At 38.0% G+C, this 20,807-nt stretch overlaps 1 protein-coding gene across 2 annotated transcripts in view; it reads right to left on the minus strand.

Annotated features, from left to right (window-relative positions):
• HNF4G (hepatocyte nuclear factor 4 gamma) overlaps positions 1–20,807 on the minus strand; it is a 112,283-nt gene that overhangs the window by 13,435 nt on the left and 78,041 nt on the right. For both annotated transcript variants that reach the window (XM_063450373.1, XM_063450372.1), the window contains exons 2-4: positions 12,351–12,522; positions 11,160–11,254; positions 8,853–8,959 (exon numbers count right to left, since the gene is read on the minus strand). In XM_063450373.1, the coding sequence (XP_063306443.1) occupies positions 8,853–8,959; positions 11,160–11,254; positions 12,351–12,496 (348 nt within the window). In that variant the 5' untranslated portion in view covers positions 12,497–12,522. The remainder of the gene's footprint in view (positions 1–8,852; positions 8,960–11,159; positions 11,255–12,350; positions 12,523–20,807) is intronic.

Raw genomic sequence — 20,807 nt, forward strand, 5'->3', positions numbered from 1 at the left:
ATTAAGAGAGCAGGAGGTAAGACATTCTAAATTTACCAGAATGTGCAATAAAGGAAGTTTAAACATTAGATCACTCTTTACAGAAAGAATTTAGGAAGGCTGTGTGAGTCATATGGAGGGAGGTTGGGACTGGATAAACAAAGTGATTTAATTCCTAACTGGCAAAGAATTGAGCAGTGAGACTGCATGGGTTTAGCTATGATCTATACATCATATATTTATACAACTGCATCACTAAGCTATAATAGTTTTAGTGCCTATAGTATCCCTTTAATTAGTCCTGGAGTATACAAGATAGGGCAAACTTGTATTCCTGACCCTATAGTGATAAAAACACTATTTAGCTCCCCCCCCACCCTATAAATAAGTAGAAAACTCACCTTTATTCCTTTAGTTGGTGCTGGCACTGCTCAATCTGCCATAATCAGAATTGACTATCTCAGCCAATCCCATGCTCTCCCATGGTAAATTATTGGGAGGCTATTGCGCATGCATGGCAAAACACTGTACCTGCCAATCAACATCTCATCTTAGAGATGCATTGACTCAGTGCATCTCTACTGGGAAAGTTCAGAGCCTCAATGCAAAGCATGAAGACGCTGAAAGTCTGTGCTGCACACACAAGAAGCATCTCTAGTAGCCATCTGAGTGACTGCCACTGGAGGTGCCACTATGGAGCCATGTTTACAGCACAATACTGCATGGACTGACTATACCCATTAAGCTGTAGTTGTTCATAATATGAACATAAATAAATGTTCAAATTTAAACTTGTAGTAAAAGACAGGAAAGCCATTTATTATTAAAAAGAAAAACTCAATCAGGTTTTTAAGGGTTTATTTTTATGGTTAGTCAGAAGGTTATATCCCTGGTCTTCTTGTAACATGAATTTGGTCAGGAGAACAATTTAATATATAGGGGGATATATATGTGTGTATATGAAGCATACAAGATCTAGCGCACCCAGTCACTCACTAAACAGCAATTTCAAAGCCCAAAGAATGTAAAAAATGTTTTTGCTTGTTTTGTAAACACCTGACTTAGGTAATAGGGGGTTAGTTACAGTACATGGTCGTACATTACATAAGCCTGCCACAATACTATTGTACCCCTATTTTTGGCAGGTCCTATCATAGCAATCTAATGCCTTCTCTTCCTCCTGGGGTTTTCTGTAGTGTGAAGTTAAATAGGGCCCTGGAACGAAGTAATGTGACAGGGAGGGGTGCAAAACCAAAGGAGTGGACTCCCAAATATATTTACATATGAAGCCAAGATAGTTGCACTCACCTGAACATGCATACATAATGTATACATATATATATATATATAAATATATATATGGACAGAAAGAAGACTTTGTTTCTCAACGATCATGAGTTCATGATCATGCAATTATCTTATTACTATACTGCTTTTTAGTTTATTTTTCAGTTTTTCTTAAGGCATGGATTTCTTTTAATTGCTTATACACTTTATTTGATTGATTTTAAGTTGAGAGTGTACATCACACTACAGCAAATATAGATTTCACATATTGCAACTATTTTTGACCTTTAGTTATTGTACACAGAGACAGACAAAAATTAGAGGTCAATAATACTTTGCAATGGAAATTAAAATGAAAACATTTATACAAGATTTTAGCATTGAAGGGATTAAATAATAAATACATATTTAGACGGTATATATAGACCCTTCAGTCCACATTACTGAAGAGAGTTGGTAAGGCAAAGGAGGTAAATATATGGTGGTTATAAATGAACACAGAGCATATTACATCACAATATACATACAGGTATAATAGAATTATAAAGTACATTGTGTTTATTACATTTCTGCTAGTATGTGAGAGAATAATTCTGAATTATATTATAGTGCTTCATCAAAGGCTTGCAAATTGTGACAAAAGCACAAATTCTGAGCCTTTCATTAGAAAAATATTTAAATTCCCTGGAATAAAATGTTGAAGTGTTGTTAATGACCTATTATTGTGTGATGGCAATAGAGTGCTAAAATATTATGCACTTATTATTGCACTGGGTCATGGGTGAAGATGCACACATTTGAAAGCTAGTTAAAGCTGCTATAAAAAGAACGCATATAAAAAGCTTGAATAAATCTGTCCTTGACAAACTTCGCAAAATAAAGCTTTGGAGGTTATATTTGCCAAGAGACAAGAAGCTTAAAGGTGCTTAAACCAGCTGCTAAAAAGGAATGTCTATGAATTTATGATTGTTGTCAAATATTGACAAAGGTGGACCTAGAATAAATTATTAGGGAGTGCGGAAAATCAGGAAAAACTATTTCCCACCTGTCATTTCCTCCTCCACGTATCCTTTTTCTTTAATTCCAACTGTATATTCTTTTAAGCACAACCTCTTTCGCAATTGTAAATATGCACTTATGTACAATGACAAAATGTGTAAATGTGTTTGTGTATGTATGTAAAAAAAGAAATATATATATATATATATATATATATATATATATATATAAATGTTTGTTCAATCATCTTCCTAAACAATTGGCAAATTCTACGTAACAAATAATCAACTTGGCTCCCCAAGTTTTTGGCTAATTACATAACTTCAATCCTCAGGTATATGCAGTACTTTTGCACATTTTCTCTTGTTTTAAATGAGGAATCTTACCAATCCCACATGATGACAGTTATTTACTAAAGTGCGTATTCAAAATGAATTAAGGTGAATTTCAAATTTAAAGCCGAGAGTAGCAAAATTGTAAGCATAGCTGACTATCCTATTTTGGCTATTTTGACCTTAAATTTGAAAGTCAATGTGAAATCACTCTTTATTTCTCAATTTAGTTTATAACTCTGTAAATAATTCATGCCCATATTACACAGCATTGTGTAGGAAATTATGGGAACATATACAAATAACGTGCCACACCCCTATCCAGTCTGTCATTTCCTTTGCACCTTGCACATGTAGAGGAAGAAATTGAAGGTCCTTTACCAGCTCTTCCATATCTTTCTTTCCTAAATCTATTTTTAATCTATCTTTACCCCCATGCACTCTGTGCAGTGTGTAGATGTGAGAGTGTGTCTTTTGTCCTGTGGGACCTTACGTTTGATCCCACAAGGCATACGGTCTATGAAAAAAAAATGGTCTTTATACAGGGGCAGAACAAGTAGAGATGGAAGGAAGGGATTGATTGGAAGGGGAATGTGGCAATCTAAATTGGGGTAAATAGAATTTTGGAGTAAATTTGGCCAGACACCAGAAAAAACTTTAATCAGTATTAGTAAATCAGGATATCAGACAGCCATAGAGCTTCTGGCCATGTAGCTGGTGCAACCACACCAGAGCCACAGCAGGTCAGTGGTCCCTTCCCAGTAACGCTGACACAACTGAACAAAAGGTAAATCTGCAGGGAGGATATAGTGTGCACAGCAGGAGGAGAGCTGGACACCAAGTGAGTGTGAGTTAAGTGTATATTTGTGTGTTGTGTGCATATGGGTCAGTGTTTGTGTATGTGTGCATCTGTGCATGTGTGTCAGTGTTTGCATGTGTGCCAGTGTGGGAATATGTGCTTGTGTGTACAAGTGGATCTGCGTGCTTTAATGTATCTGTTAATTTGTGTCAATAAGTGAAAATCTCTTAGGGTTAATCTGTGTGTGTTTGTGAATGTGTGCATCCCTGTGTTGCAGTGTTTCTGTGTGTATCATTGTGTGGCAATGTGCATCTGTATGTGTGTGTGTGGCAATGTTTGTGTATGTGTGAACACACTACTGCATGCAAACACCAACATCACACACACAAATGCATTTCTGCATTCAAACGCTGACAGTACACACACACGTGCATTAAAATGCCAACATGAAATAGAAACACATCCATGGATTCAAACACCAACACTGTACACAAATGTAGCCTTGCATGCAAACACCAACACTACACACAAGCAAATCCATGCATTCAAATACTAACACTACATAAAAACACACCCCAGGATTCAAATAACACTCCTTACAAAAACATGCCTACATTCACACACAAACACTGCATACACAAACACTGCACACACATACAACCCTGCAGGGATGGGAACATGGTAGATCTACAGCTGACAAAGCATTATCAGAATCGTACGTCAGTAATATCTACCTTTTGACCACCCCTTCTCTGTAGGGGGATCCAAAAGCAAATGTTTGCACCAGGACCCTCTCTATATTAGTTTCATCACTAATATCAGATTATACATACAGTCCTCATATCCTCTTATACTAGTGTATTTAATTATAGATATATATTTCCCCATCCATTCCTTTGACAGCATAGTGTATATGTTTTGTTATAAATAAATGATTTTCACATATTATAATACCGTAACTGAATGTTTGGCTTTGACTTTAATTCACTTCATTAAATCAAAGTGAAAGCTTAGACGTTTCATTATTTTTTACCTTGCCCTACTGAGAGTTTTTTTAACACAATATTTTATGTTGTTGCAAACACAGATATGATGAGATATGCTTTTACAACATGTGCAGCTAGTTGTTTGATTAGGTGTTGATATGAATCACACTTTATCTAGCCTTGACAGCAAAGCCAATAAATGTTAACAACAAGGCCACCTTCCCTTCAACATGATCATGTAATTGTTTTATTACTAAACTTTTTTAACTTGTTTTTCAGTTTTCTCAGTCGTCTACTTTTATATTTATATACTTCATTCGGTTGGTTGTGGTTTTTTTTTTGTTCTTTTTTATTTAAAAAATAAATCATTCTAAAGCATATCTTTTGTAACTATTTGGGTCTTGTAGTTTAATGTACATACAGATAAAACATATTTGATATGTGCAATTATCCTCAATACATGACAAGTGTGAATCAGGACTTGGTTTTTCTTGATAAACTTGAGTTTGCAAAGAGTGTTTTTTTATTTTTTTTTACATCTCAGTGCTCAGTGTATGCACATGTGCATATTCCCCGCAAAAATATCTGCGTTTGCACATAATGAGATGCAAAGAAGCATATGTGACCTCTTCTAAAAAGTGGTATAAAATACTGAAGGTGGATAATCTCCATCGAAACCAGGGAACCAGCAGGCACATTCCATTTGTGACTCCTCCTCTTTTACATGTGTGCATCACCTTTTTAAGAACGGATCATTTGTCATTAAAAACTGAAATTGCATTTTTTTTAAAACAAGTTTATAGAAAAAATATAATGAATGTAAAATATAAAATACCTATTTTGAATATGCATATTTTATGTAACTAAACCTAAACAAATTGCTGCTAATAACAAAATCAGCAACCAACACTGAAATATTTGATATGTATATCTGTTGCAAGATTAATTAAAGGATCACTATAGTGTCAGGGTTCCCCTCCTGTGGTGCTGAAGGGGTTAAAACCCCTTCAGCAGCTTACCTTAATCCAGCGCCGGGCTCCCTCGACGCTGGTGACCTCTCCTCCCCCGCCGACGTCAGCTTCCGAGTGGAGCTGAATGCACGGCAAGTGCCGCGCGCACATTCAAACAATCCATAGGAAAGCATTTCTCAATGCTTTCCTATGGACGTTCTGCACGCTGGATGCGAATTTTGCATCCAGCGTTGCAGATGCGCCTCTAGCGACTGTCAGGAAGACAGCAGGGCCGGACTGGCCCACCGGGATACCGGGAAATTTCCCGGTGGGCTGCGGCACCTGGGGGCTGCAGAACTCTAATTCTGAGGGAGTCATGCGGCTGCAGCCGCTGGTTGCAATTAGGTATTGCCGGGTGCCTGTCCGTGGCACACTCTGAGGGGGCCAGCCACATTCAATAGTTAACCTTGCGGCCGGCCCCATAGTGTATGATGGTGCCGCCGGGCCGGGTAGTGAGTGTGCCGGTCTGGCGGCACACTCACGGATACTGACAGGCGTGCAGCTGTCAGTAAGCATTGGAGGAATGAGGATGGGGTGGAGCTAACTACCATGCTCCCTCGCGGTTCCCACCAGCACAGCCACACCATAAAATAGTGATTACTCTATGATGTGTCCAGGCAAGGAATTGTGGTAACCGCATGGGAGCATGATGGAGAGAGAGAGAGACAACATCACCTTGCTGTCCCTGCCATTCCAGATCCAATTTCAGACAAGGTCAGTCTCAGTGGGTGAAGGAGAGAAATAGTGGGAGGTGGAGAAGAGAGACACAGGGGAGAGTGATACAGAGAGCTAGTAGGGGAGAAAGAGGGGGAAGAGAGAGACAGAAAGGGAGTGAGGGAGAAAGAGGGGAAAGAGAGAGACACAGGAGGAAGGGAGGGAAAGAGACAGAGGATGGGGGAAAAAGACAGAGGAGGGAGAGTTAGAAAGAGGTGTAAGAGAGAGACACAGGGGGAGGGGGAGAAAGAGACACAGGGGAGAGTGAGACAGAGGGGTAGTGGGGGAGAAAGAGGGGAAGAGAGAGACAGAAGGGGAGTGAGGGAGAAATAGGGGTAAGAGAGAGACAAAGGAGGAAGGGAGAGAACGAGACAGAGGAGGAAGAAAGAGAGGCAGGGGGAGGGGGAAGAAAGAGACGGAGGAGGAGAAAGAGACAGAGGAGGAAGAGAGAGAAACAGGCGGAGGGGGGAGAAAGAGACAGAGGGTGAAAGAGGCACACAGAGGGTCTGCGGGAAGAAAGAGGCACACAAAGGGACTGGGGGAAGGCAAAGAGACACACAGAAGGTTTGCTGGGGGAAAAGAGACATACAAAAGGTTTGTGGGGGACAGAGCTGGGCTGGGGGAAAAATATGCACACAGAGGGACTGGGGAAAACAAAGAGACACACAGAAGGTTTGCTGGGGGGGACATAGACACACACAAAAGGCGATGGGGAAGAGACATACAGAGGGCTGGAGAAGGGTAAAAAGAGACACACAGGCTGGGATGAAGTAAAAGATACACGAGGGAGTTGAAAGACACATAAGGGGGGTTGTAAGAGACAGGAGAAAAATTGGAGACAAGATACACTAAACGAGTAAAAAAAAAATCAAAAGAGGGAATAAGAAACACAAGAAAACAAGCGAAGATGCATTTTTTGTGTGTGTGTTTGGCGGTGATGCATTTTGTGTGTGTGTGTTTGGGGGTGATGCATTTTTTGTGTGTGTGTGTTTGGCGGTGATGCATTTTTTGTGTGTGTGTTTGGGGGTGATGCATTTTCGCCTGTGTTGGCGTGGCGCATTGTTGGGCTGGTATAGAATTTTTTCCAGGGCTGCTTTTAGTTCCCAGTCCGGCTCTGGAAGACAGTCACTAGAGGTTGGATTAACCCTGATATGTAAACATAGCAGTTTCTCTGAAACAGCTGTGTTTACATCGGAAGGGTTAAAACCTGAGGGACCTGGCACCCAGACCACTTCATTGAGCTGAAGTGGTCTGGGTGGCTAAAGTGTCCCTTTAAGCTGGCTTTAAATCCACTGTACTGGCAATACTCCCTAGCTACCACCATGCCAGAAAGACCCCTATTGTCTTGAGTTTAATTTTACTAGTAGTCCAACTAAAACAGAACCACTCAAAAAGGTTTATGGCTTTTGCCTTTTGTAATTGCACCCTTATAAGATAGGGTCGTCAGTCAAGATGGACTGGTAGGAGAATCTAGAGTTCCAGGAAAGAGCATTTCCTTTTAAATATAAAGCTTAATTGACTCATAGTTTATATGCAGGGCCCCAGACAGTGAGAATGCAGAGAGTTCAAATCTTCGGATATAGTGAATATATGAAATGAGTAAAAAACATAGATACATTATTTTAGACTAAAATAAACAACATGGAAAAAATCTTGACTTATGTTTTAAACAAACTATCGGCCAGTAAAGTATAGATTTTAGGTGGTTTTAGCTAGTAGACATGAGGAAGACTTTGTGACTTTGTATATGATGAGCTGCTGTGCATTTTCTAAGGATGATTGCCCTTTTTAATTTTGGCATGCTCTAATCATGAGTCCTTTTCAGTGCTTAAAGACTTTTGATTGGCTGACTGTCATGGCAGAAAATGTCCTATATAAAGAGGGCTTACGTAAGAGACTGTTCTCTCATACCGGGGATCTTGCTTAGAGCAGCCTTTTAGCAGAAGAGTTATATCGCAGGTCCCCCACATCCTCCCTTATTACTAATAATTGTTACCTTGTAGCTTATTGAAAGTTTGGGTCAACTTCTCTAATTTAAAGGATGGTTGAACTTACTGAGATTGTAATATTATGGTCTAGCTGAAAATAGCATATCAGCTAACAGTTTTGAAAGGCTTCGTTTTTTTATTTTTTTATTTGCTGGAATTTGTGATGTATTTATGTTTAATTTAAAAACCCCAATAAACGGCATTGTTCATTAATCTGGTCTCTGTCTTTGATTGCATGTTTTCTGCTGCCTATTTTACACATACACTGTGATACATTATTGTTGCACATTGTTTGATATAAATTCCTAATTCATTTTATAGATCATATGTGCATTTGTGATCATATCCACATTTGTGTGATCTACCTTTATATAACTCATGTTTACTCATTATTTGTGTGTGCGTACATCATGTCTATCTTATATGACATGTACCTTTAGGTACATAAGATATGCATTGCGTATGTTTTTGTGTAAAATACATTTAAATATAGCCTGTGTACACACATGTAATGCCTATGAAATATATACAAGAAGTTTTGGTACACATTGGTCACATTGGAAAATCTAATTTTTATAATTTGATTGGATCATTGTTATAAATAATATAAAATGTTGCCTCCAGAGGCCAGATGGAATTAAAACACATCCACCCCCCATGTATGGCAGTGTATTGTATCATTTTGAAAAAAACATAGTAAAAAAAAAAAAACATAAAAAAAATGGTCTTAGCACAGTTAAAATGATTGCTTCCTGTACCTGACGAGAAAGAACTTCTGCTTGTGACAACGTGTTAATAGAGGGTATACTGCTTCCTTCAAATATGCTTTTTCTTGTACTTATCCGATCTCTTTCATTTTGAACAGCTGTAAATGAACAGAATTTTGGAAAAGAAAATATAGATTCATGTTTTTTTTTATTTTATATTTTTGTAACGTTTAGAACCATTTGTATTTTGTAATAGTAAGGATACATTGAAATATTCAAGTATATTTTGAGAGACAGATATAATTACTTTTCTCAATGGGATTGACTATATTGGCCTTAGAAAAGTGGAAGGCTGAGTGAACAAAACACTGCTAGGAAGATAAACTGTTGCTTTGAAGTTTATATTTTTGAAACAGAGGTGCTATACCTTGCTTATATATAAAAGGCATAAACTGATAAATGATTTCATAATAGTTTCATAAATTGCTCGGTTGGAATCATTTTTAGAGAAATTTAATTTTACAGCTTTAGTACAAAAAAATCTACTTAATACACAGATATGTTTAAAAAAAAGTATAGAAGACAACTCCAATTTTAGCTACATAAAAGTTGTTTGTTAAATGTATTTCAGTTTTAATTTTGAACTAAAAAATCCCTCTTTCCACATTAAAATACTCTGTAAACATTCTTATCTAGTGTAAAATGGGTGCATAGTTTTGCACAAAGAGAATACAATACTTATGTGTAATATGTGCTTCAAACATACATATAATTTACAGACTATATTTGTCAAAAACAGTGAAAGGAGAAATATAACAAGGTGCAGTTTCCATTATGGCCTCTAGGTGGCCATCTGTTCCTAGATCGAATGTCTGTTGACAATATATGTTTGTCTCCAAATAATATATGTGCTCATTGGTGTTCACCACAATTATATCAAGAGCACTAACAAATTAATGAACCAAAAAAAGGAGCCTATTTTATTTATATAGTTTATATTCACAGAGATATTTTGTATTTTTTATTTATACAATTTTGTTTTGTACCACCATTACCACTATTTTTCTTGGTAGACTTAGTAGGTTTTGTAAGGACTTTCTATGTTTTTTCTTCTTACAAAAAAAGTTTTCTTTGGATTTTGCTACAGGTTTCACTTTTCCAAATAAGATTTTTAACCAGTGACTCTGTATAACACAGTGCAGTTGATTTACAGTCATTATTATCTGAGCTGAAATGTCCGTGCTCGGTAACTGTCTTACAATTTGAGTAGAAATGTTATCATTTGTAACTAAGGCTTGAATACTATTACCAGAGATTGGTTTATTACTGGTAATTGAATAGCAATTTTCCCATACTTCCATGAGAACATTGCTATTCAATTATCAGAGATAAAAGAATCTAGTCTCAAATCTAAAATATGCCATAGATATATTTGTAGCCTCTAATGTAATCACAGAAAAATAGTTAGTAATAAAATAAAGATTACAGATTGGATTATTTGAGTGAGGACTACAGTTCATCAGAATAAAATGCTGTAAAATATTAGACAAAGTTCTAAAGAAAGTCTTTGATTTAGTATTCATTTAGTATTACTTGGACATTATAACTATGCCAACGGTATTCAAGGAGATATGATAAATGAAAAATAATACATATATTTTGTAGTGCTCCAAGTATCATAACCTCTCCAGTGTATTGTAGTGTCTATGGTGCAAGGAGACTTTGGGCACTGTCCCTTCAGCATTTTTTACAACCATCTTGAGGGTTATGAGAGTGTATTCTCTTAGACTGTGTGCACCATAACCACTGCAGTAAGCTGGTTTATATTGCTCTATTGTGCTATTAAGAACAAAAGTCAATTTTGTACTGTTTTAACAATGTCAGTAACACAAAAGGCAAAGACAAAAATTGTAGTATACTTTGAACTAGCTCATATGACAAACACGTTAACCAAGATGCCCTTCCTACTGTGTCTTTATACAACTCTAGACTGTAAGCTCGTTTGAGCAGGGCCCTCATCTACCTATTGTTCCTGTTACATTTTGTAATTGTCTCACCTATTGCTACATTTCATAAAATTGTAAAGCGTTGCGGAATAAGTTGGCACTATATAAATACCAATAATAATAATAACTAGTTCCCTGACATAAAGAAACCCATCTTTTACTCCTATCAAAACCCATAAAAGAATGTTGGTGTTGGTACCAGCTATTATTCTGTCAATAATTTGGTTGATGTATTTTTTATGGGATCGCATTAAATCATGTTGAGCCCCTTTAAGAAAGAAAGTGCTGTGCTGTGAAAATTAATATTTTTATTAGACTACAAAATGCATTTTATGGCATCTAAATATCTTACCTTCTTTTTTCATTCCAGCTCTGAAGCATTTTTTTAAACGACAGAATCTGCATTGATTCCTTTTGTCTTTATCAACAACACATTGTCTGCTAAATCTAGTCGATATGCAAAGTAAATGAAAACATTGAAAGATCAGAAAATAAATTATGCATAGTTTGCGTTGATGCTTTTGTTTATTTACAAGTGAAATCAATTATCCAGCACAGCTTCCTCAGATGTAAAAAATTAATTTGCAAAAAAAAAACATTTATGGGAAGAATGTAACAGGACTAGCTTGTCAACCATTGCTCATAAAAACTAAGCATAAATACTGCTATAGGACAACATCTCCATGCCTCTATGTTCTACAAGTATATAAACATTAATACTATGTTCCAGTGTTTAATAAAAGTGTGAAACATTGGTTAAGCACACAAGATGTCCTGGCTTCCACTGGCAGTAGCGTACTAAAAGGGGATGGTGGTACTTGCCTGGTGACTAGCCAGAGAGGGTGATCAGATCACCCCCATCCAACCTGTCACTCTTTGTAGCATTGTCCCACATAGAGGATTTCATTATCCTCTAACTTGGAATTACAGGAAGCTCCTTCACTGATACAGTCTGCAGGGGCGTAGTTAAATTCCACCAGAACCCGCTGCCTGTTAGCTGCGGCAATGCATGCCAAGGGAGTAACAGGAAGGAGACACCAAGGACTGAAATTAGACAGCAGGTACTGCAGCCCATGGTTTCCTCTACTCCCCTCAGTGATTTGGTGTATTACTGTATGCCTGTAATTATGTGTGTGTGTTTGTGTGTGTGCGTGACTGTCTGCTTGCAAGTGTGTGTGACGGTATATCTGCATTTGTTCGTGTGTATGTGACTGTAACTGTGTGTGTATGATTGTGCCTGTATCTGTGTGTGTATTTGTTTGTAGTGGTGCAGGGTTTAGCAAAATTGACTGAGAGCAATGAGCCAATCTTCTCAGTGAATTGCACTGCATGGCTTAATTCAGGAGAACTAACAGAAACTCCTAAGCAGAAGCTTCCAGCTCTCCTGGCCAATGAAAGGAGGTGGGGGAACTATGCCAAGAAGGAAATTAAACAATGCTAGAATGGTCCAGAACACATTTGGTATGATAACCACTACAGTGTAAAGTATTGGTTATGGTGTTTGGAGTGTTCCTCTAAAAGGTCTTTAACATATGTGAAATACCTGCAAGAGTAAACATGACTTTTCCTTATGCTACGCCTGAAGAAACCTTTGCATCCATCACAGCTTGAAGCACCATAATGCTTGCCAGTAGCTCTGTCTCCACATATTGCACATATGATGTTGATGCCGTTATCAACAGTATTCATTATGACTGATTCACCTGGAGAACAATCTAATAAATAAAAGCAGAAAACAAGAAAGACAGGATGGTTAAGAAGTTAATTTGTACAGGTACTATATTCTTCTAAATATATCAACATATTTATGGTTTATGACGTCTACAGAAGTCATGGCATTATTATATAGAATACAGGGTTCACAGTCTCTTAATCTCTCTCTCCTAATATATTATAAAATAATAAAATCAGTGATCAGAACTCTAAACAATGTTCCCAAATATGTTTCCTATACTAATGGATCATAAAAAAAATCAAACTATGTTTTGGTATTTATAAAGGGTCATACTTGGAATTTGTAGATTTTGGTTGGTGTCAAAACCAATATTGGATTTGATTAAATATTTTTGGATACGCTTTGCAAATAATTTAGTATTATTGGATAAACCTTTCAATTGATTTAATATTTTGATTTAAAAAAAACAAAAAACGTATCCACAAATATGAAGTCAAGGCCAATATAGAAACATAAGAACAATGAAACACCTGTTTGAATACATCTGTAAGGGAGGTAATTACTTATCAAGTTAACGTTCTAGTATGCTATATTAATTGTTAGCCTGGATGCTCTTTTTTATGTCCATTGTTTCGAACGGGAAATGCCCACCATATAGGTTTTGTTTACTTATTTGATAAAGACAAAAAATTCTAAAATTATGCATTTCTTCTCTTCATTCACCCAAACAATAACTCTTTTTAAAAATCATGTTACATCTCCTGTTTTATTAAAATGACTAAACCTAGTACTTCTTTGTAAAAAAGAACAAATAACATTTTCATGGTCCAATTATAAAGACTTGACTGTGAAATTAAATTAAAAAGCAAAATGAAGCTCAGTTTAGCTAAGAATTTATAAAAGTTGCTCTATGCGGTCTTCACAAACAGCTACTCTAGCAAAAATAAAAAAAGAGAAGCAATTTAGGAATCCAAAATGTTAAATTGTTTACAAGAACTAGACACGTGTCACAAAACTTAAACTTAAATATTTTATTTTTGCAATCTTTATTTATAGATGTTTTCTACATAAATCAAGAAAAATAGATGAATTAGCTACAAATTTGGCATCAAAGAAGATGGCGTGAGTTGTAACACAAACAAAAGAAAAACATACATTAGTAGAACAAATAAAGTCTGACATATTAAAAGAGATTAAGCTATACAATATCAATATGACCAAGTCCCATCATCCAGTACACTTAAATAAAATTGAAAATGGCTCCCCAGAGTCGAAAGGCCTAAGTAGCTCCCAACAGGACCGGAACTTAACCCCCTGGCCCCCACCCAAAAAAAAACATTATTTTTTTTTTTAATTCAGCCCGCTCCTCATTATCCACCTTTCTATATATTCCAGATATGACATAACTGGATCTAAGGCCTCAATGTCATATTTTTGGATAAGCTTTTGGAATTATTTATTATTTTTGGTTAATCATTTATAATGATTTTTTCAAAATATAAAAACGTCAAAAATCTATCACACATATATATAATATATACCAATGTATTCAAAAGTATCAACGTATTTAAATATTTTCAATACATTAAATAAAATGTTTTAAAAGTGTATCCAAAATATTAAATCATTTGAAAAGCTTATCCAAAAATATTTGGGAAATAAGTTTGGGAACAAGACTATTCTCTCTCAATTTAAAGTTATGAAATGCACTTTTATGTTATCATTTGCCTTGTCTTTAATAAAGATATTTAAAAAAAAAGTTGTATTTTGTAACATTTGTGTAGAAACTTTTTTTTTCAGCAGGATCAGTCTAGATCATGCCCCTGCAGTCTCACTGCTAAATTATCTGCAAATAAGGAGTTCAATCACTTTGTTTCTGTTTATGCAACCCTAGCCATACTTCCCCTGGCTGTGACTGACTCAGCGTGCTTTAAAACAAAATGGTTTAATTTTTAATCAAATGTAACTATACGTTTTTATCTCCTGCTCTGTAAATAGAACTTTAATTAAATACAGGAGGCTTTTGTAGGTTCTAGCAAGCTATTAACAAAGCATGAGATAAGTACAAGATTTGCAATAAAAAGAAATGTAAACAGATGACACTTTACAGGAAGTTTTTAGGAAGGATGTGCAAGTCACATGCAGGTAGGTGTGACTAGGGCAGCATAAACATAGTGATTTAGCTCCTTACTGGCAGACATTTGAGCATACAGACTGCAGGGACATGGTCTGTACACCAAAACTGCTTCATTAAGCTAATGTTATTTTGGTGACCATAGTGTCTCTTTAATAAAGTGGTTTCTGTGTAAATATCATGGCTCTGCAGTCTCACTCCACAATGCTCTGCCATTTTGGAATATATCACATTTTGTTTCTGCTTATGCAGCTCTGGAAGCAGCTCCCCTGACTGTGACTCACACAGCCTGTGGCCTCTCGTGAGCTCCCAGCCGTCAAAGCCTTGCTGCAATTTACCACAGCAATGCTCTGTGCGCCATACCAGGCTCTCGAGAGTTGGATTGAGGAACTGCAAAAACAGAAGATAGCATTTGCTGGGCTCTCTCTTAGCTATAGAGGCACATGGCAAGGATGCATGATGCCACTAGACCAAAAGGGAGTGTTATGCCCCTCTGCCTGTCCACAGTTAAAAGGCAGGGAGGTAGGAACAAAAAAAAAAAAAGGTTTATCCAAAAGAATATAGCCCCTATTACACCTACATACTTACACACACAATGCATCCTCTACAAAAACACACAGTCTGCATTACCACTCAGTAAAAGTAACATTTAGAAAATAAAAAAATTAAACAATAAACATTTTCAGTTAATGGAAGATTTGAGTAAAAAATGTGTTTATTTTTCAAAACTGCAAATGGACATAATAGAATATAGGTACCAATTATTGTCAATTTAGCTTTTTAATATCATGATTAAAGTGCACAATACTAAACATGTACTTTGTACATCAACCAAATTAGTTAATCATTAAGGTATTATATAAGTAATATAAAATATATGCAATTAATAAATTGTAGTGTATGCAAATGGCTTTCCAGGTTTATTTTTTCTCTCCCATAAGTCTTTGTGTTCTTTTCTAATGCATAAATATTTATTTAGGGTTTTTCCAATCTAATGTATCTATGAATCCTGCTTTTTTACATTTCTGGCCTCACCCTGTCTGTGTTCCTAACTCGTATGATCAAGATTTATCTCAAGCTGACCTATATCCCTGGGACGTTTATCTACATAATATGTAGCACTTACATTCTCTGACAAATTTTAAAGATAAAAACCCACCTCCTAAATGAAGGATATTAGTGTGAGTTCTAGTAGGCAGCTAGTTCAGCTGCCGTTATTAAAATTGTAGCAGGTATAATTTGTCAGTAAACCTACCACTGATCTTAATCATGTAGGCAATGTATGTACAGAGAATGGTTGGCAACAGTGGGCTACAGTGCTTATGGTGCTATACATTTCCTGGAACCCCTTGATGCATTTTTAGAACAGTATGACTTCTTACTGCGGGTCCTCGTTTCTCTGCAGCCTACAGAAGACAGAGACAGAAGTTCTGCAAGGAGCTGGCCCTGTACTAAGCACAGAAGTGCAGGGCCAGCTGATTGTTCTAAGCCAACAGTTAAAATCTGCACTGCCAAGCTTAACTCAGTGCTAAGAGCTTCCTCCTGCAGAGGAGGCAGGAAGTGAGGCAGGAAGTGATAACTGACAGACTCTAGGTCTAAAACCATCTGATTACTTACATTAGGGCACTATGGGCACCATAACCACATCAGCACACTATAGTGATATGGTACTTGGAGTGTTCCTTTAATTTTCCAAAGAATAATTTGAGGCTGCAGTCCGCAACCCTCTTTACCAGCTCTCTTTTGCCATTTTCTCCCCTTGCCAGTCCAATCAGAGTGTTTCTACTGGTCTTCCAGAGGTTAGGTCCCCAAGACTGCACATAGGTGATCTGTAAATTATTGACTGTTAATCTAACGTGATCTGTTAATGATGTATGTAAATATACAAAAACTAACATGTAGAACAGAAAATATCTACAAACTTTCTGTTAACAGTCATAGTAGTTACGATAACATTACTGAAAGAAAAAATATATTATGTCATGTGATTGAAGGGAGGGAAGGACACAAAATGCCTGTCTGTTAGAACATGACATGTGATATTTACCTATGATTAATATTGCAATCCCAGCCCTCTTTCTAAATACAACGTAAAAATACCCTTAGTTCATATTTGTTCATTATCTGACTTTAAGATGAAGAGCTGATAATAAAACAACAACAACAAAAAACTGAGGGAAATTATGGCTAGATGTTCTGAAATATATGAAGTTCAAAATAAATTGAACACAACATTTTATTAATATATCAATAAATGAGGAATATAATTGACATGGTTGTAAAATTAATTATATATAAATAATGTGTTCAAATTATTTTGCTAAAGTAACAGAGAGGTGTGTGGGTAGGAACTATCAATTAAAGGACCACTCTAGGCACCCAGACCACTTCAGCTTAATGAAGTGGTCTGGGTGCCAGGTCCAGCTAGGGTTAACTAATTGTTTTATAAACATAGCAGTTTCAGAGAAACTGCTATGTTTATCAATTAGTTAAGCCTTCCCCTTTTTCCTCTAGTGGCTGTCTCACTGACAGCCACTAGAGGCGCTTGCGTGATTCTCACTGTGAAAATCACAGTGAGAGCACGCAAGCGTCCATAGGAAAGCATTATGAATGCTTTCCTATGTGACCGGCTGAATGCGCGCGCAGCTCTTGCCGCGCATGCGCATTCAGCCGACGGGGAGGAGAAGAGGCGGATCGGAGGAGGAGAGCAGGAGGAGAGCTCTCCGCCCAGCGCTGGAAAAAGGTAAGATTTAACCCCTTTCCCCTTTCCAGATCCGGGCGGGAGGGGGTCCCTGAGGGTGGGGGCACCCTTAGGGCACTCTAGTGCCAGGAAAACGAGTATGCTTTCCTGGCACTAGAGTGGTCCTTTAATTAGTGACTCAAGATAGTTATTGGTAATGTAACCACGATTATAGCTGCTTAAATATTACACGCTAGTAACACAGCATACAGATAATTATGCAGTTTGAAACAACATGACATCTCAATGAATACCTATTCTTCCTTGTGTAGGAAGCAGTGCAGTCAAGAAAAAAAACATGACATGTCCCATTGAGGACTTGGGGCCTGAGTGTATTATAAAAGATATGAATTCCTCTAGTTAATGAATAGCAATTTCCTATAGATGTCAATATGAGAATTATTTTCCAGTTACCAGAGGTACATTTCTCTCTTTCAATAGAATTCGGCCTTTGGTGAAATATCAAACTTTAAAGGGACACTTCTGCCCATTGGAGTGGTCTGGGTGCCTGGCCCACCTTTAGTTGCTGTCTCTCAGCTTCCGGATTCTTACAGTACCAATGTGTTTTAAATTACGTTCAACGTCCCCACGCTCTGCATCGAACGTCAATGAATAATGCTTTCATACTGGGAGGTCTAATGCACGCGCATGGCCATTGCCTCGCATGCACATTAGGGCTTCCCCGCCAGCAGTCGACAACGGGGGAGGAGCGTGGGCAGAGCTGAGCCAGCGCTGGACCCAGGTAAGTGACTAAAGGGGTTATTAACTCCTTCAGCGACGTGGGAGGGGGCCTCGACAGAAGGGGAAGCTACAATGCAAGTAAAACTAGTTTGTTTTCCTGGCACTATAGTTTCCCTTTAATAAAGATATAAATAGAAAGGTACATACCAGTAATATATCTATTTTATACACAATTTAGGAAACTTACTTTATCTTTTTGTTCATTTGTTTCTCTGCTCAACAAGTACAAAATACCAAGATACATCTTTCTAGAAATAGTTGAAAGATAATGAAAAAATAAATAAATTGTGAAATCATCAATATTTCCACCAACAAAATAACATGTCTTTAAAGGGACACTATAGATGTATTTAAAGGGAAGTTATAGTTGTATAGTTCCTCCTTTGCTCGCATCCCCCCCGATGAAAGGGTTAAAAAAAAAATACGCCTACGCTTCTCTGCTGACATCAGCAGCGACCTAATGCGCATGTGAACTACATCATTGGAAAGCATTGTACCCCTACATCATCCAGTGGCCATACTGAATTTGTGCAGTCAGAGGGGGCACTGTGGTGGGAGGACTCCCTCCTGGGTCATAGATAGCAGCGCAGGGGAGAGACAGGGAGAGGAATCCCTGCCCTGCGTGAGGAGGGAATGAGGTATCCAAGCAACTGCTGGTAAGTGTGAGTCAGTGTGTTTGTGCTTCAGTGTGTTGTGTGGGCTGGTGTGGGTCAGTCTGTGTGGGGTGGGTCATCGGTGTGGGGGTCAGTTTGTGTGTGGGAATGGGGGTTTAGTCTGTGTGTGGGGGTCAGTCTGTGTGTGTGGTGGGGGACAGTCTGTGTGTATGGGACAGTCTGTGTGTGTATGGGTCAGTCTTTGTAGGGTGGAGCAGTGTGTGAATAGGGGGGGGGGGCAGTCTGTGTATTTGTATGGGTCAGTGTCACAGTTTTCACCGTTACATCTAGATGGCCAGACGAGCTTGCCACAGAAGTGCCCAATAGGTTGCTTTATGGTTCTAAGCCTATGTTCCTGCCTCTGAGCCAATTCAGTTCTTGTTTTGGCCTGGAGCTTATTCTTGCCATATCTCCAACACTGGGGGCTGCACTTAACCTGTGACTGGAAAATTATCTTGCATCTCCTGAAAAAGCTTTCCAGTTTCCGTGAAAAGGTGTCTTGCCTGTAATAAGGAAGGCGCAGCGGTGGAACTACAGGCAGTGCTGGTGTTACGGTTACACTGGGGCCCATCGAGAGGCTCATGCAAATAGGGCCACCTGATGGGCATATGTCGTCAGGGGCCCAAAACAATTTTTGCACCAGGGCCCACTCTGTTAGTTCCGCCACTGTGCAGCAACTTCCCCGGCACACAAGCTCTGCCCCTGTATTGAAGATCGTCTCACCGTACGCAAGCTCTGCTCCCAATCTCTGTCTGTTTTGGAGAGCTGAGTGGATCTTTCCCTGGTGTCCAGTGTGTCTCCTCTCAATCTTCCTGCAGTTTCTCTCTTCTCTCCTGCTCGCTCTCTGTAGTGATGCTGGGGCTGGAGTAATGTCATGTCACTAAACAGTGCACAAGGGAGCAGAGTGGAACTACAGGAAAGTTACTGCTCCCTTGCACGCCGCCTCCATGCTCCCCTCGGCAGCCGTCTTTAATGTTTCCTGTGCTGCTTAGCAAAGGGCTGACAAATGCCAGGTGCCAGGGTGAAATGTCTAGCCTGGGATTTGTCGAGCCCTGTGTATGTTTGTGTGTGTATATATATATATATATATATATATATATATGTTTTATAACTGCACCCCTACCTGGCCCCTTATGTGCCCCACCTAAATATAATCCTGAAGATGCCACTGGGGTTTAACCCTGCAATGTAATCATTGTCAATTATCGATAACTGCAATAATTACAACTGCAGGGTTAAATTGACAGGGACAGTGCGCCCAGACCACTTCAATTAGCTGAAATGGTCTGGGTGCCTATAGTTCCATTTATTAGATTTCTCAAAGCATCATAACCACTACAGCAGAGTGAAGTGATTATTGTGGCAGAAGTATCCTGGCCCTGTACATTGGGGAAAACCATTAGGTAACAGTTCCCTACTGAGCTACAAAACTATCTTTCCTCCTGGTTGATGCATTTCCAGTCACCATCTATTGTCTGAGAGAGGAAGCTGACAACTCCTCATCCAATGAATGAATCACTGTGAAAAAAAACTAGCACAGAATTGACAATCTCCAGCCCAGAACTCTTATTCGGGGTGGCAAATGACATCCCTATGCCACCTCCAACAGTGAAGGGGTTAAGCTCGGCATGTGTAGCATATTACAGAGAAATACTGCACGTACAGATTCATGGCACCATGACCACTTTGAATCACTAAAATGCTTGAAGTTACCATTTAATTGAAAAATATTATATCAAACAAAATTTACACTATTGTGCTAATAAATGTACCTTATCATTAAACACATTTGTATGTGTTCTCAGGATCTTTTTTTCATAATCTGCAGCATAGATCAGGAACTTGAGAAAAATGTCAAAGGAATATTTAAATAATATTTTTTTTAATGTTTTGTGATTTTTAGCTTCTTTATTCTGTAACCTTTCATCATCATATATTTAAATAGAAAAACAAGTCACCAAAACCACTTTAGCTTTTTAAAATTGTTAGATGCAAAGGGTACTTTGCACTGTAGAAAGCACCTTCGATAGGGACATGAGCATCAGAACTGGACCTTG

This window comes from Pelobates fuscus, chromosome 4, assembly GCF_036172605.1.
Source record: "Pelobates fuscus isolate aPelFus1 chromosome 4, aPelFus1.pri, whole genome shotgun sequence".
In the NCBI taxonomy this organism is placed as follows: domain Eukaryota; kingdom Metazoa; phylum Chordata; class Amphibia; order Anura; family Pelobatidae; genus Pelobates; species Pelobates fuscus.